Here is a 12,577-nt window from a genome sequence, read left to right on the forward strand (position 1 = left end):
AACCATTGCCTGGGTGGAATCCAAAGTTATCTCCTTAAGGGAACTGGAACTTAGTTGGATCCTTAGACTTTTGTTTGAGGTAGGAACATATTTACTTCTCTATTCCTGAAGTACAAGGTCTGGCTATTAGCCACACCTGTTGTTAGTAACCTAGATAGCAGAACTCTCTGCTCTACATCTAGGTGGGACCTTTGTTTTTGGTAGAAGCACAATAACCTTGAAGGAACTAGAGGTAAGTTCCAACTTTCTGACCTTTGGTCAGCGTGGAAATAGGCTCACATTTTTGGGCGTTCATATAGGGCATCATTTTAAAGAGGCTTCCTTGTGTGACTTGGAGGCTTTGTGTACCTCTGGCCATGGTCCCCTGGAGATAGCTTTCTTCCAGTGGGGCTGTGGTGGAGTCTAAGGCAGGACATCATGTGTGCCTGTGTTAGGAACCACAGTACTGTATATAGTGCTGTGTCCAGGAGTGAGCCCAAGTGTTTTTAACTGTAGGTGGGAGGTGCCACCAGTTCTTGGCAGGTGTACCATTCAGCCTGTACACCATGGGATGGTTCGCAAGTCAGGCAAAGGGCTGGAGATTAAAACACAGAGACAGAGACAGGGGTCATCCTTGAAACAAGAATGCCACATTTTATTATGTTCCAGGGCAGCTTATATAGGGCTCTCCTTGACTAATGGCCATGCCCTAGCTCTCGGGATTTTTCAGCTTCAAGCCCACCAGAAACCACTCCCGTACCATCAGGAACTCATGAGGGTCTCCTGCCCAGAGCAGCTGCAAGTACAGGAAAACAAAGTGTTTACTCCAGCAGGCAAGGGGTCATAGAAAATTCAGGGTCTGAGGGTCTATAGTCCCCAATAGGCAGGCGGGTTCTGTGATGGGTGAACAGGGTGGGGAGGGAAATGTGCATTTGAATAGGCAATCATGGCCTTCTGACCTTTACCCAACTCCTGGGCAGGGGACATGGGGCAGTCAGGAGTGAGCCCAGTTTGTTTTGTATACTTGTGTGTGTGGAATATGTATATGTTGAGTCCTGTGTCTGTGTGTGCATGCTGAGAGTAGAGGAGGGTATCCTGTTCTCTCCATCTTCACCTCAGTTTCTAGAGACGGGGCCTTTTACTGGACCTGGGGCCGGGCTGGTAGCCCACTCAAGCCATCCTCCTGTCTCTACTTCCTTATGGCCATACACAGCTTTGTACATGCTAGAGTGTCAAGCTCGTCCTCATGCTTTAGCAGCAAATGCTCCTACCCACTGAGCCAGCTCCCCAGACCAGCTCAGCTTTTACTTCCCCAAGGGGCAGCTGGACTCCTTAGGTGGTCCTAGGCTTTCACTTCCAGCAGGTGACACCCCCGGGTAACTAAATCTTCACACACAGTGGATAGTGTAGGTGCTTACAACCTTGCTTGTTTGTTTGTTTATTTATTGATTGTGGTGCTGCCTTTGAACCTTGGGCCTCAGGATGTTGGCATCTACTTGCTGTCTAGTGACACCGCTAGCCCTAGTGTGGTTTTTGAGCTGGGGTGCAGTGGTGTTGGGTTCCAGAGCAGGAATGAGGGTGGAACCAGGAAGCCACCTGCACTCCAGGCAAAGGCTTAAGTCAGGTGCAGAGGGTATGGTACTTCTTTTTTGTTTTTCAAAACAGGGTTTCTCTGTGTAGCTTTGGGGCCTGTCCTGAAACTAGCTCCTATAGACCAGGCTGACCTCGAACTCACAGAGATCCGTCTGCCTCTGCCTCCTGAGTGCTGGGATTAAAGGCGTGCGCCACCACCGCCTGGCAGGTATGGCACTTATTATGTTGACCGGAAGGTTTCTTGTCTCTTTGTCTGTCCATGGATGGTGTGTGTCTATAATGTCCCTGGTCCTCAATTTTCCTTTTTGGTGAAAGAGAATTAGAAATGGTCTTTAAGCTCCTTCACACAGGCTTGGCTGCCCACTGTGTGTTTCTGTTTCCCAGGTGACTCTGCCTGATTTGAAGGCTTGGCTTTCCTAGTGAAGTCTTCATCCAGGGCCACGTGTCAAGGCCCGGCCTGAGGCCAGTGCCCCTTACTTTTCCTTTCCTACTGTCCCAGCGCTCTACAGATCTCTAACCCTGAGTATCTGTTTACAGGAAGCAGCAGTCTCTTCCTGTCCACTGCTGCATGGAGTCTGAAGGGTTTTGTGGCCCCGTGCCTTCTCTGGGGTTCATGCCGAGCCTCTTATAGGTGGAACTCTGTGATTCTGGACAGGGACCTCGCTCTCTTCTGGAGGTGGCGCTTGGCTGTGCTCCTGTCCTTCTGCTGGACTTTTTCCTACAGTTTAACTCTAAAGGGTCTACGAGACAGCAAAGACATTCTGGAATGCCGGAGGACCAGCAAATGCACAAGAGCAAATTTCTCTTCAGAAGGGACTGCCTCTGTTTTTCACTGTTTGAGACAGGGACTGGAACTCAGGAGTTATCCCCCTGCTTCAGCCTCTTGAGTTCTGGGATTGCAGGCATGCACCACCTCACCAAACTCCTGAAGAAGCTTGTATTTGTCTGTCTCCCTCTCTCTTCTAATAGCGTGTGTGTGTGTGTGTGTGTGTGTGTGTAGTATGTGTGCATGCATGGAGGCTGAAGGAGGACATCTGGTATCCTGCTCTATCACTGTCTGCCTTACTCCTTTGAGACAGGGTCTCTCACTGAACCTGGAGTTGTGCTGGTAGTCAAAAAGTGCCAGCCATTCTGCCTCTGTTCCCCAGTGCTGGTTACAGGCGTATGAGGCAACACCTGGCTTTTGGCCTGCGCTCTAGGGATTCTGAATTGGAGCCTCATGCTTGTGTAACAAGTGCTCTTACCCACTGGACCATCTTCCCAGCCTCACTTTCTTGAGGCAGGGTCTTGTTGTGTAGCCCATACTGGCCTGGAGCTCTTTCTCCTGTCCGAGGTCTCCCCAGTGCTGAGGTGATATGCAAGCCTCACCAGGCCTAGCTCTCGTGTTGGCTGAAGTTGTAAGGCGCTTACTTGCTCTCAGCTGGGTGTCATTGCCGGCAGAAGAGGATGAAGCTGTCTCTTTCCTCTTCCAGGATGTTCAGCACAAGCTCAAGGAAGCGGCCCAGTGCGTTGGAGATGAATTCACGAACTGTAAGCTGGCTGCTAGGGCCAAGGTAGTTTTCTGATTTTGGGTTTTCCTTCCCCTCTTAAGCAGATGAATGGTAGTGCTAACCCTTGGTTATCCTCACCATGCCTCTGTTGGGCGATGGGGATCACACCGTTATCTACCACCTGCCCTTGTTGGATCCCCTCATAGCGGGGTTCAGCTTTTAGCCATGAGTAAGCAAGCTCCAGGATGTCCTCCTCTCTCTGAGACTAACATCAGGCCACTGTCTCTTTTCTTGCCACCCTTTCCTAGGACTTCCTCCCAGCTGACATCCAGACCCAGTTTGCCATGAGTCGGGAGCTGATTCGAAATGTCTACAATAGCTTCTACAAGCTTCGAGACAGAGCCGAGCGGATTGCGACCCGGGCCATTGACAATGCTGCCGATCTTCTCATATTCGGGAAGGAGCTCAGGCATGTGGCCTGTAGGGACTGTGGCATAAGTCTGGTTGGGGGCTGGGTCTGCCTACCATCCTGACCCATTGCACTGTGGGAAGAAGAGTAGATCCACAGGTAGTGGGAGGGGGCAGGAGAAAGCAGTGGTGATGGTTATACAGTGCGCTGGGATCCTCACACGCCTCCTGTAGCTGGTGCTGGGACCCTCACACACCTCCTGTAGCTGCTCACAGTGTAGTCTTCTTGACACCTTTCACTGCTGTGAGAAGATACCTGACAGCAGCGACTTCAGGAAGGAAAGAAGCGTTGATTGTGTCACACAGTCTGAGGGTATGTAGTCCATCATGGCAGAAAAAACATGGCAGTAGGAGCGTGAGGCAGCTGGTCACATGACATCCACAGGCAGGAAGCAGAGAGAGATGGATGCTGGTGCTTAGCTCACTTCCTTTTTATTTAGTCTGTGCCCAGACCAGGGAAAGATGCTACCTTCTTCAGTTCCCACCTCAGTTAACCTAGTTTAGAAGGTCCCTCAAGGACATGCTCGGAGGGTTTGTTTCCATGGTTAGATTCTCCCGTGTTGAGTTAACCAGCACAGATATAAAACAAAAACAACAACAAAAAAAATTTGCTTGCCTTGGCAAGAGCAGCCAGTGGCAGACCAAATTTCCTTTGTAGGGGTGTAGAACCCAGCTTCCCCAGCACACAGCCGTTCATGTCTTGTTGGTAGTAGCGGTGATTTCCTGGGTCTAGAGGGGCCTGAGATCCTGCCTTTCTCACCGACTGCCAGACATCCCTACTGAACCTTCCAGAGTCTCAGATCGCTCCCTGGAGCTCTGACCCTCCTGGGAACAGAGTTGTAGGGAAGGGACGGCAGGTGAGTATGTGTTCTGTTCCTACAGTGCGTTAGGCTCTGACACAACCCCTCTGCCCTCCTGGGCTGCTCTGCACCTCAGCACGTGGGGCTCCCTGAAGCAAGCACTCAAGGGTCTGTCCGTGGAGTTCGCGCTGCTTGCAGACAAGGCTGCTCAGCAGGTGAGTGGCTTCCTTCTCCTTGGGTTCCTTGTCCCAGAACATGCTGTCCTGTGTGGTGGGGCACCTTTTGATTAGCCTGGCTTTGAGAGCTCTGTGTAGATGATCTCCTGTCTAAGTGGAAACTGCTGTACCCATCTGTTCTGGGTGGCTCTCCCTGAGAAGGCCGCTAGTGACAGAAACAGATTGGGTCCTTGTTCCCAGCCCTGGCATTGCTGAGGTTAAATGGATCTGTCCTTGGCACCCTAGTCCTGCGCTTGCAGTTTGCTTCTGGATGGACCACATATTTCCCCTTTGTGCCAGCTTGTGCTTGGCAACCAGTGACTTAACCCATTGGAATAATAACTAAGTGCCCGGTACCCCAAGAGACTTCCTCCTCTGTATTCACTTATTAACTTCAAAAAGTTCTGCTATATGTACAGGAGCTGTACGTATTTTTTAATTTGTTTATTTATTTTTGTTGTGTGTAGTGTACTGAGGGCCTTGCATTTGTTAGACAGGTGCTCTACCACTGAGCCGCACCTCAGCCTGGCACTGGGAGATTCTAGACATGTGCTCAGCCACCAAGCTACTTCACTAGCCCTCTTTTTACTTTTCCTTTGGTCATTGTTGTTGAGACAAGGTATTATTAAGTTGTCTAGCCTTGAATCACCCTGCATCTGTCTTTCGAGTAGCTGGCACTGTCTATCTGGATGCCACTCCACCTACAGTTGTAAATAAGTTGATATTCTTGTTGAAGCTCTGCTCCCTGCTCAGGACCAGAGCTTTTCAGGTACCTGTCTGGAGTGATGCACCTGCTGGGAACTTGGGGGATTTTCTCAGTAGAGGCTGGAAGCTCAGAGCCCATGAGGTTTCTGTGAAAGAGGGAGTTTGACCGCTTTGTTTGTGTGGAAAGTCCCTATTTTCTTCCTCCTGGGCCGGTGCGTTCCCTTTAGAAATGTGCCTGTGCTTTTTATTGTGTGTGGTTCATGTGTGTCCAGATACACATGTATGTGTTCATATGTGTCTGGAGATCAGGAGATAACTTCACATGTCATTCTCAAGGATGCTATTTGCCTCCATTAAGATAGGGTTATTTGTTGTCCTGGAGTTCACCAATTAGGCCAGACTGGCTGCTCATCGGTCCCCCAGAGATGCTCGTGTCTCCATCTCCCAGCACTGGGAGTACAAGCGAGAGCCATCATGCCCTGAATTTTCCTGTGGATTCTGAGGTTTGAACTTGAGTCCTCATTCTTGCAAGGCCAGCACTTCACACTATCTCCCAAACCCTCTGTGTTGGTATCTTTTGCCTTTTTAATGAAAAAAAATCTTATAGACATGTATGTGTTTGTGTCTATATAAATGTTTGTGCACATGTGTGCAAGTGCCCGAGGAAGTTAGAAGAGGGTGTTAGATCCCCCAGGAGCTGGAATTTTAGTAGGTTGCTAGCCACTTTATTTAGGTGCTGGAACTGAAATCAGGTACTCTGCAAGAGCAGCAAGTGCTTTCTTTCACCACTGAACCGTCTCTCCACCCCCTAATTTTCAGACTTCGTTTATTTATTGTATGGGAGGGGTGGTGCATGTGTGCCACAGTGTGCGTGTGGAGGTCAGAGGACACTTACAGGAGTTGATTCTCTCCAAAGCGTGGGTCCTGGGGATTGAACTCAGGTCTGAAGGTTGGTGGTAAGTGTCTTCACCCACTGAGCCATCTCACACTAACCCTGTTAATCAGTTAGTTTATTCCTTCCCATTGTTGGTGTCCCTTTCCAATTTAGAGACCAAGACTTGAGGTGTCAGGCTTGGCAGGATGGAGAGGCAGGGGCTTGGGCAGGACCTGTGCTTTGTAGTTTGTGTGACATGTTGTTGCTACAGGAACTTTGGTTTGGATCTCGGTTTCTCCATTGATTTTATATATAAGAGGGTCAAAGTAGATCATCAGTGTCTTTCATCTTTTTTTTACTTTTTATTTTTATATTTTTTTGTGTGTATGGGTGTACCACAGTGCATGTTTGGAGGTCAGAGGACAGACAGCTTTGGAGAGCCCGCTCTCTCTCCCCTTCTCCCTTGTTTAGATAGGGTCTCTTATGTCTGCAGTGCTGTATATTCTGGGGTGGTTACCTGAGAGCTCCCAAGTGTTTCCCTGTTTCTGTTCCCGTCTCTGGAGCTTACCAGGTATTCTCTGTGGGTTTTGGGGGTTGAACTCAGGTAATCATGCCTGCTTTCATAGTGGATGCATTTGACCACTGAGTCACCTCATTGACCTCAACTATTTCTCTCTCCTCTCTCTGTCTCTTAATTTTTTGGAGACAAGGTCTCACTATGTAGCCCTGGCTGGTCTAGAACTCATCTGCCTCTGCCCCTAGAGTGCTGGGGTAATAACATGTGCCACCATGCCTTCCCTTGCTGACTATTTGTTAAATATGCATGTATGCGTGTGTGTGTGTGTGTGTGTGTGTGTGTGTGTGCACATTATGATATGCTTGTGGAGACCAGAGAAAAAGAGAGACTCAGTTCCCTTCTTCCACCCGTATGGGTCCTGGACATTAATCTCAGTTGTCAATCTTGGCAGTAAATGCCCTGCCTGGCAGAGCCTTCTCACCAGCCCCAGACTACTTTCTTTTAACAGTGTAACTGTCTTCCAAGTATGGGCTCAAGAAGCATACATGAAGCTGTTTGTCACAGAGACTGGGCAAGCTTCTCTCTACTCAGTGGGAAGCCTTAGGTCAGGTGCTGGGATTCTGCAGTGCACAGTATGAAAATCTCTGCCCAGAGTCTTTTGATTCAGCTATTCTGTCTTGAAGTTCATGCATCCGGAGCTCTGGATGGGCAGCGAGTAGCTTGAAGCTCTTCCCAGCCCTGTGCTTCTTTGACATTTTTGAGTTCTTTATTAAAACTCAACTTTGGGGGGATGTACTTCTCCCTTATTAATATTCCTCCCATTCCTTAGGTATGTTGAAGTTAATGGAATTTTGTTTTGCTTAATTTAGGGTCTTGGGTTTTAGGGGGACAGTATTCTCACTTTGTTCCTGAAGCTGACCTACTGCTTACTTTGTAGTCAAGCCTGGCTTTGAACTTATGATTCTCCTGCTTCAGCCTCCTGAGTGCTGGGATTATAAGTGTGCACCAACACGCCCAGCTTGGTGTGTGTGCATGTGTGCAGAGATCAGAAGAGGATGTCGGGGTCTTCATCATTGTGCACTGTTCCCTTGAAACAGGGTTTCTCACTGAACCTGGAGCTAGGCAGGTGGTCTCAGTCCCCACTGATACTCCTGTTTTTGCTTTACAGCATTGGGGTACAGTTGTGCAAGATGCCACTGCTGGCTTTACCTGAGAATTGGTATCTGAATTCAGGTCCTCATGCTTGTCTAACAAGTGCTAAAAAAAAAAAAAAACTGTTGAGGAAACAATTGCTCCAGCCCCTGTGTTTTGCGCCCCTCCCACCCCAGACAGGGCTTCTCTTTGTAGCTTTGGAGACTGTAGTAGAACTCACTCTGTAGACCGGGATGACCTCGAACTCACAGAGATCCGCCTGCCTCTGCCTCCCGAGTGCTGGGATTAAGGCGTGTGCTACTACTACCACCGCCTGGCTGTGCTGTGCATTTCTTGAAGGCATGCGCTTGTATGATCAGTCTTTCTCTTTTTCTTTTCTTTTTTTTAATTTATTTATGTATAGTGTTCTGCCTGCATGTACATTTGCAGGCCAGAAGAGGGCATCAGATCTTATTATAGATCGTTGTGAACCCCTGTGTGGTTGCTGGGGATTGAACTCAGGACCTTTGGAAGAGAGCAGCCAGTGCTCTTAACCTCTGAGCCATTTCTCCAGCTCCCCCTCCTTTTAAAAGTCATTACTATGTGTATGATGTACCTGTGTATGCATTTGTGTGGAAGCCAGATGTTTGCATCATGTGTCTTTGTATGCTATTCATCTTTTTTTTTTAATTTTAAAATTTAATTTATGTGTGTGGATGTTTTGCCTGTATAACTATGAACCATGTGTGTGCCTAGTACCTGCAGACACCAAAAGAGGGCAATGGATCCCATGGTACTAAAGTTATAGTCAGTTCTGAGCTACCACATGGGTGCTGAGAATTGAGCGCAGGTCCTCTGCAAGAGGAGCCAGTGCTCTTAGCTGCTGAGCCATCTCTTCAGCTCCTCTGTTGTAATGAGAGGGGGACCCTTTGTTTGTCCCAGCTACCCGGCTAGCTTACACTCGAAATAATCACACAGAAACTGTATTCATTAAAATGCTGCGTGGCCCATTAGCTCTTGTTTCTTATTGGCTAATTCTTACATCTTAATTTAACCCATTTCTATTAATCTGTGTGTTGCCACATGCCAGTGGCTTACCGGGAAAGATTCAGCATGTCTGACTCTGGCAGTTCCATGGTGGCTCTCTGACTCTGCTTTCTTCCTCCCAGCATTCCTTTAATTCCCCCCCCCCACCTAAGTTCTGCCCTTCTACCCTATCAAGGCCAAGGCAGTTTCTTTATTCATTAACCAATACAAACAACACATAGACAGAAAAGGAACTCCTATACCACTCCTCCATCTCCCCCCTTCTTTAAAAAGGCATCTATCTATCTATCTATCTATCTATCTATCTATCTATCTATCTAGGGTCTCATTGTGCTTCCCTGCCTTGCCTGGCACTCACAGAGATCCATCTGCCTCTGCCCCTCCAGTTTACCACCGCATCCGGCTCCAGCTTACTTTTTGAGACAGGCTCTCTCACTGAACCTGGGGCTCTGGTTCAGCTAGATCAGATAACCTGCAAACTTTCAAGCTCCTGGGTTTGTCCGCTTTCAAACCACACCCCCTCCCAGAGCTCTGGAGTTTCATTAAGCGTGGTACTATTCCTGGCTTTTTATGTGGGAGCTGGGAATCTGAACTCAGGTCCTCATGTTTGCATGGCAAATGCTTTGCTCTCTGAGCCATCGCCCCAAGCTTCTTTCCTTACTTGGGAAATCTTTGGCTCACCTATTAACTTCCAGAACTTACTACCTAGTGTCTGAACTGGCTGCAGTCGTGAGATTGAATTACCTGGGAACCTCCTGATTTAGTGAACTGAAGCTTAGGCGGTCATCTCACAGAGTCCCCCTGAGGTGACCACATCCGACTCTCAGTCCAGTTCCTGTGTTTCCATGAAAGTGTCTTCATTTCCTGTCAATCTTCCGCCTCCTCTTACCCTCATGATTCTTCGTGCCCAAGTCAATGTGCAACTTCTGGGGTGAGCATATCTCTTGGCTACAGCTAGAGTACTAGGAGCTTTAGGCATGTGTTGGCTGGGACATGTGTGCATGCAGACATATGGGCAGTATGCACATGGCTGTCACTGTCTCCAGAGTGCTTCTGCTGCATGTGTGTTGGAAGCCAGGCATTGTGTGGGCGACTGTTGCTCAACCTTGTCCCCAGGGTGCCATGGATGAGTTCCAGCACTGGGCTTTTCCCATCATCACCAGATATTCTAATAGGGCTGTCTGTCTGTCTATTTGTCACAGTTGTCATGCTGCCTGTATACAGTGTCCGGGGCCTGTAGCCTCTGTCCCATCTCCCCTGCTTTGGCTTCATGGACGGGTCACAATGTCTGGGTCACTACTCCCACTCATGCCTCCCCATACTAGGTCCTGTGTTCCTCTCTGGTCTCCTCCATATCCCTTTCCAGACCTCTTTCCCTATTGTTAAAGGGCCCCTCTCCCAGCATCCTTCCTGCATTTCTCTCCCTTTGGACATGCATAGCTTCAGAGAGAAGTGGTTTAAGTGTTGGGCAGAGCTGCTGGGCCAGCATGAGGTGTGGCTCTAACTTATCTGTGACACACTGCACGTGGAGGGCCTAAAGGACATGTGTCTGGAGTGGAGAGGGTACTGCCCTGCCCTCATAACTGACAGGTTTGAGGACATCTCTGCCCTGACCTGCAGGGCCCCGAGTAGGGAAACTGGGCCTCCTGAAACCTGAGCTGGTGGCTCAGGAGAGCTTCCAGGCCATGGGTAGGGAGTGAACTCTCCAGGGGTGCTGGGTTCTGGGTGGCATATGTTGGTTAACTTGAACTCACCCTGTCCTCTGAGATGTGGTCAGGTATGGGGTGAGTTCCCAGGTGGGTGTTGTGTCCTGGGTGCTGCATGTTGGCTAACTCATCCTTGTCCCTAGGGTAAGAAGGAGGAGAATGATGTGGTGGAGAAGCTGAACCTCTTCTTGGACTTGCTACAGTCCTACAAAGTGAGTCTCCAACAAGTTGTCTGATAGTGACGTTGGGTTATTGAAGGGTATGAGGTCAAGGCTGTGCAGGAAAGGGACTGTTGTGATTTTGTGTGACTCTTCCTGAGGAGAGATGCAGAGAAGCATCTGTTTGCCCCAGATGGACACTGACAGGAAGAAGTGCCGCCTGCATCCAGCTGCTGAGGTTATTGGGACTGGTTACAGAAGTGCCAGTAGCTCACAGGCGGCCGCACCACGAAAGCGTGGTCCCACTCCCCATTTAGGTTTTATCTCTTATTTAATCTTTGGGAAATCCTATAAGTCTCCCCCATCCTCCACGAGGGAGTGTTAGTGGGCCTGATCTCACAAAGAGATCATGTGAGTCCTCACAGCTGCTCTGCTTCAAGATGGCGATGGTCACATCTGACCAGAAGGAAACCTGTCTGCCTGAGGGTCCCTTAGGCTGGCTCAGGGCTCCTGCTAGCACCCCAGAAGGCCCCTAAGTTGAGGGGGAGACAATTGAAGTGTGTGGTAGAAACCAAGATGAGTGAGTATGTGTGACTATTGGGCTCTCGAGTGATTGGGGACCTGGTCCATACGCAGGGGCTTTGCTGCTTCTCATGGACAAGGATTCAGGGAAGCCAGGCTGAACTTTGAGGTGACTTTGAGTGGCCAGCGTCCATGAGGGGTGGCTCATGTTATGGAGATAGAGAAACCTTCATTTCAGAAGAGCTCCAGAAGAGCTAGCTCAGTGCTTACAGGGAAGATTTTGGAAGAGTTTGCTCTGTTGACTGAGATGTTAACACGTGGCTTCAGCCCTTGAGAGGCTTGTGTTTCCTGCATGTACCACCATACTGGTCTCTTGTCGGGTTTCTGACTGGGGAAGACAACTGGTGCCAATATATCTTCTTTCTCAGGTACACTGTCCTACCACCAGTAAGACATTGGCTATAACCAGGTGTGGTGCACGCCTTTAATCCCAGCACTCAGAAGGTAGAGGCAGGCGTGTGAGTTCGAGGCCAGCCTGGTCTTTAGAGCGAGTTCCAGGACAGGCTCCAAAGCTACAGAGAAACCCTGTCTCAAAAAACCAAAACAAAGCAAAACAAAACAAAACAAAAAAAAAACCACTGACTGTCTGGAGTTGGTAGTGTTGGTAGTCTGAGGTGGGGCTGCCTCAGAGCCCTGAACTAGACAACTCCCATTCTTGAAGGCAGGTTCTCCTCTGGGGTCTGGGGTCTTACAGTCTGCTCTTGCACAGACTAACTTGAGCAGGAGATCTGAATGAGGCTTGCTCTGAATCAGAGTTTGTATGTATCTTTCTTATTTTAATTACATTAGTGTATCTGTGTGTGTGTATGTGCAGAAGTCAGAGGACAGCTTGCAGGAATCAATTGTGGCTTTCCATCATGTGGGTCCTGGGAATCAAACTTAGATCATCACCCTCCTCCCACTCCAGTCCTGTCCTGGACTCTGCACAGGAAAAGCTGGTGCTCCCAAGGGCCTTGATTGCTCTGTCAGTCAGCATGAGCCTTTCTGGCTGTGTCTGCTCTCGCCTTTCAGATGGGAGATGGGAGTGTTTGAAGGTCTCTAGAGTTTCCAGGCTCTGGGTCCCTTTAGGGTGTGCTGCAGTAGGTGAGCATGCCTCCCTCCCTCCCTGCAGGACCTGTGCGAGCGGCATGAGAAGGGCGTGCTTCACAAGCATCAGCGGGCACTGCACAAGTACGGCCTGATGAAGAGGCAGATGATGAGCGCCGCGCATGGCCGAGAGCCCGAGTCTGTGGAGCAGCTGGAGTCACGCATCGTGGAGGTGAGCAACAGGCAGGCGACAGCAGGCAGCTGTGGGTTGCATGTGGTGTGACAT

At 49.3% G+C, this 12,577-nt stretch overlaps 1 protein-coding gene across 3 annotated transcripts in view; it reads left to right on the forward strand.

The window, feature by feature from the left end:
* Positions 1 to 12,577, forward strand: part of Snx8 (sorting nexin 8) — a 57,780-nt gene that overhangs the window by 40,365 nt on the left and 4,838 nt on the right. For all 3 annotated transcript variants that reach the window (XM_057764529.1, XM_057764531.1, XM_057764530.1), the window contains exons 5-9: positions 3,045 to 3,125; positions 3,371 to 3,531; positions 4,413 to 4,545; positions 10,669 to 10,737; positions 12,377 to 12,523. In XM_057764529.1, the coding sequence (XP_057620512.1) occupies positions 3,045 to 3,125; positions 3,371 to 3,531; positions 4,413 to 4,545; positions 10,669 to 10,737; positions 12,377 to 12,523 (591 nt within the window). The remainder of the gene's footprint in view (positions 1 to 3,044; positions 3,126 to 3,370; positions 3,532 to 4,412; positions 4,546 to 10,668; positions 10,738 to 12,376; positions 12,524 to 12,577) is intronic.

Source organism: Chionomys nivalis, chromosome 3 (assembly GCF_950005125.1).
Source record: "Chionomys nivalis chromosome 3, mChiNiv1.1, whole genome shotgun sequence".
Taxonomy (NCBI): Eukaryota; Metazoa; Chordata; class Mammalia; order Rodentia; family Cricetidae; genus Chionomys; species Chionomys nivalis.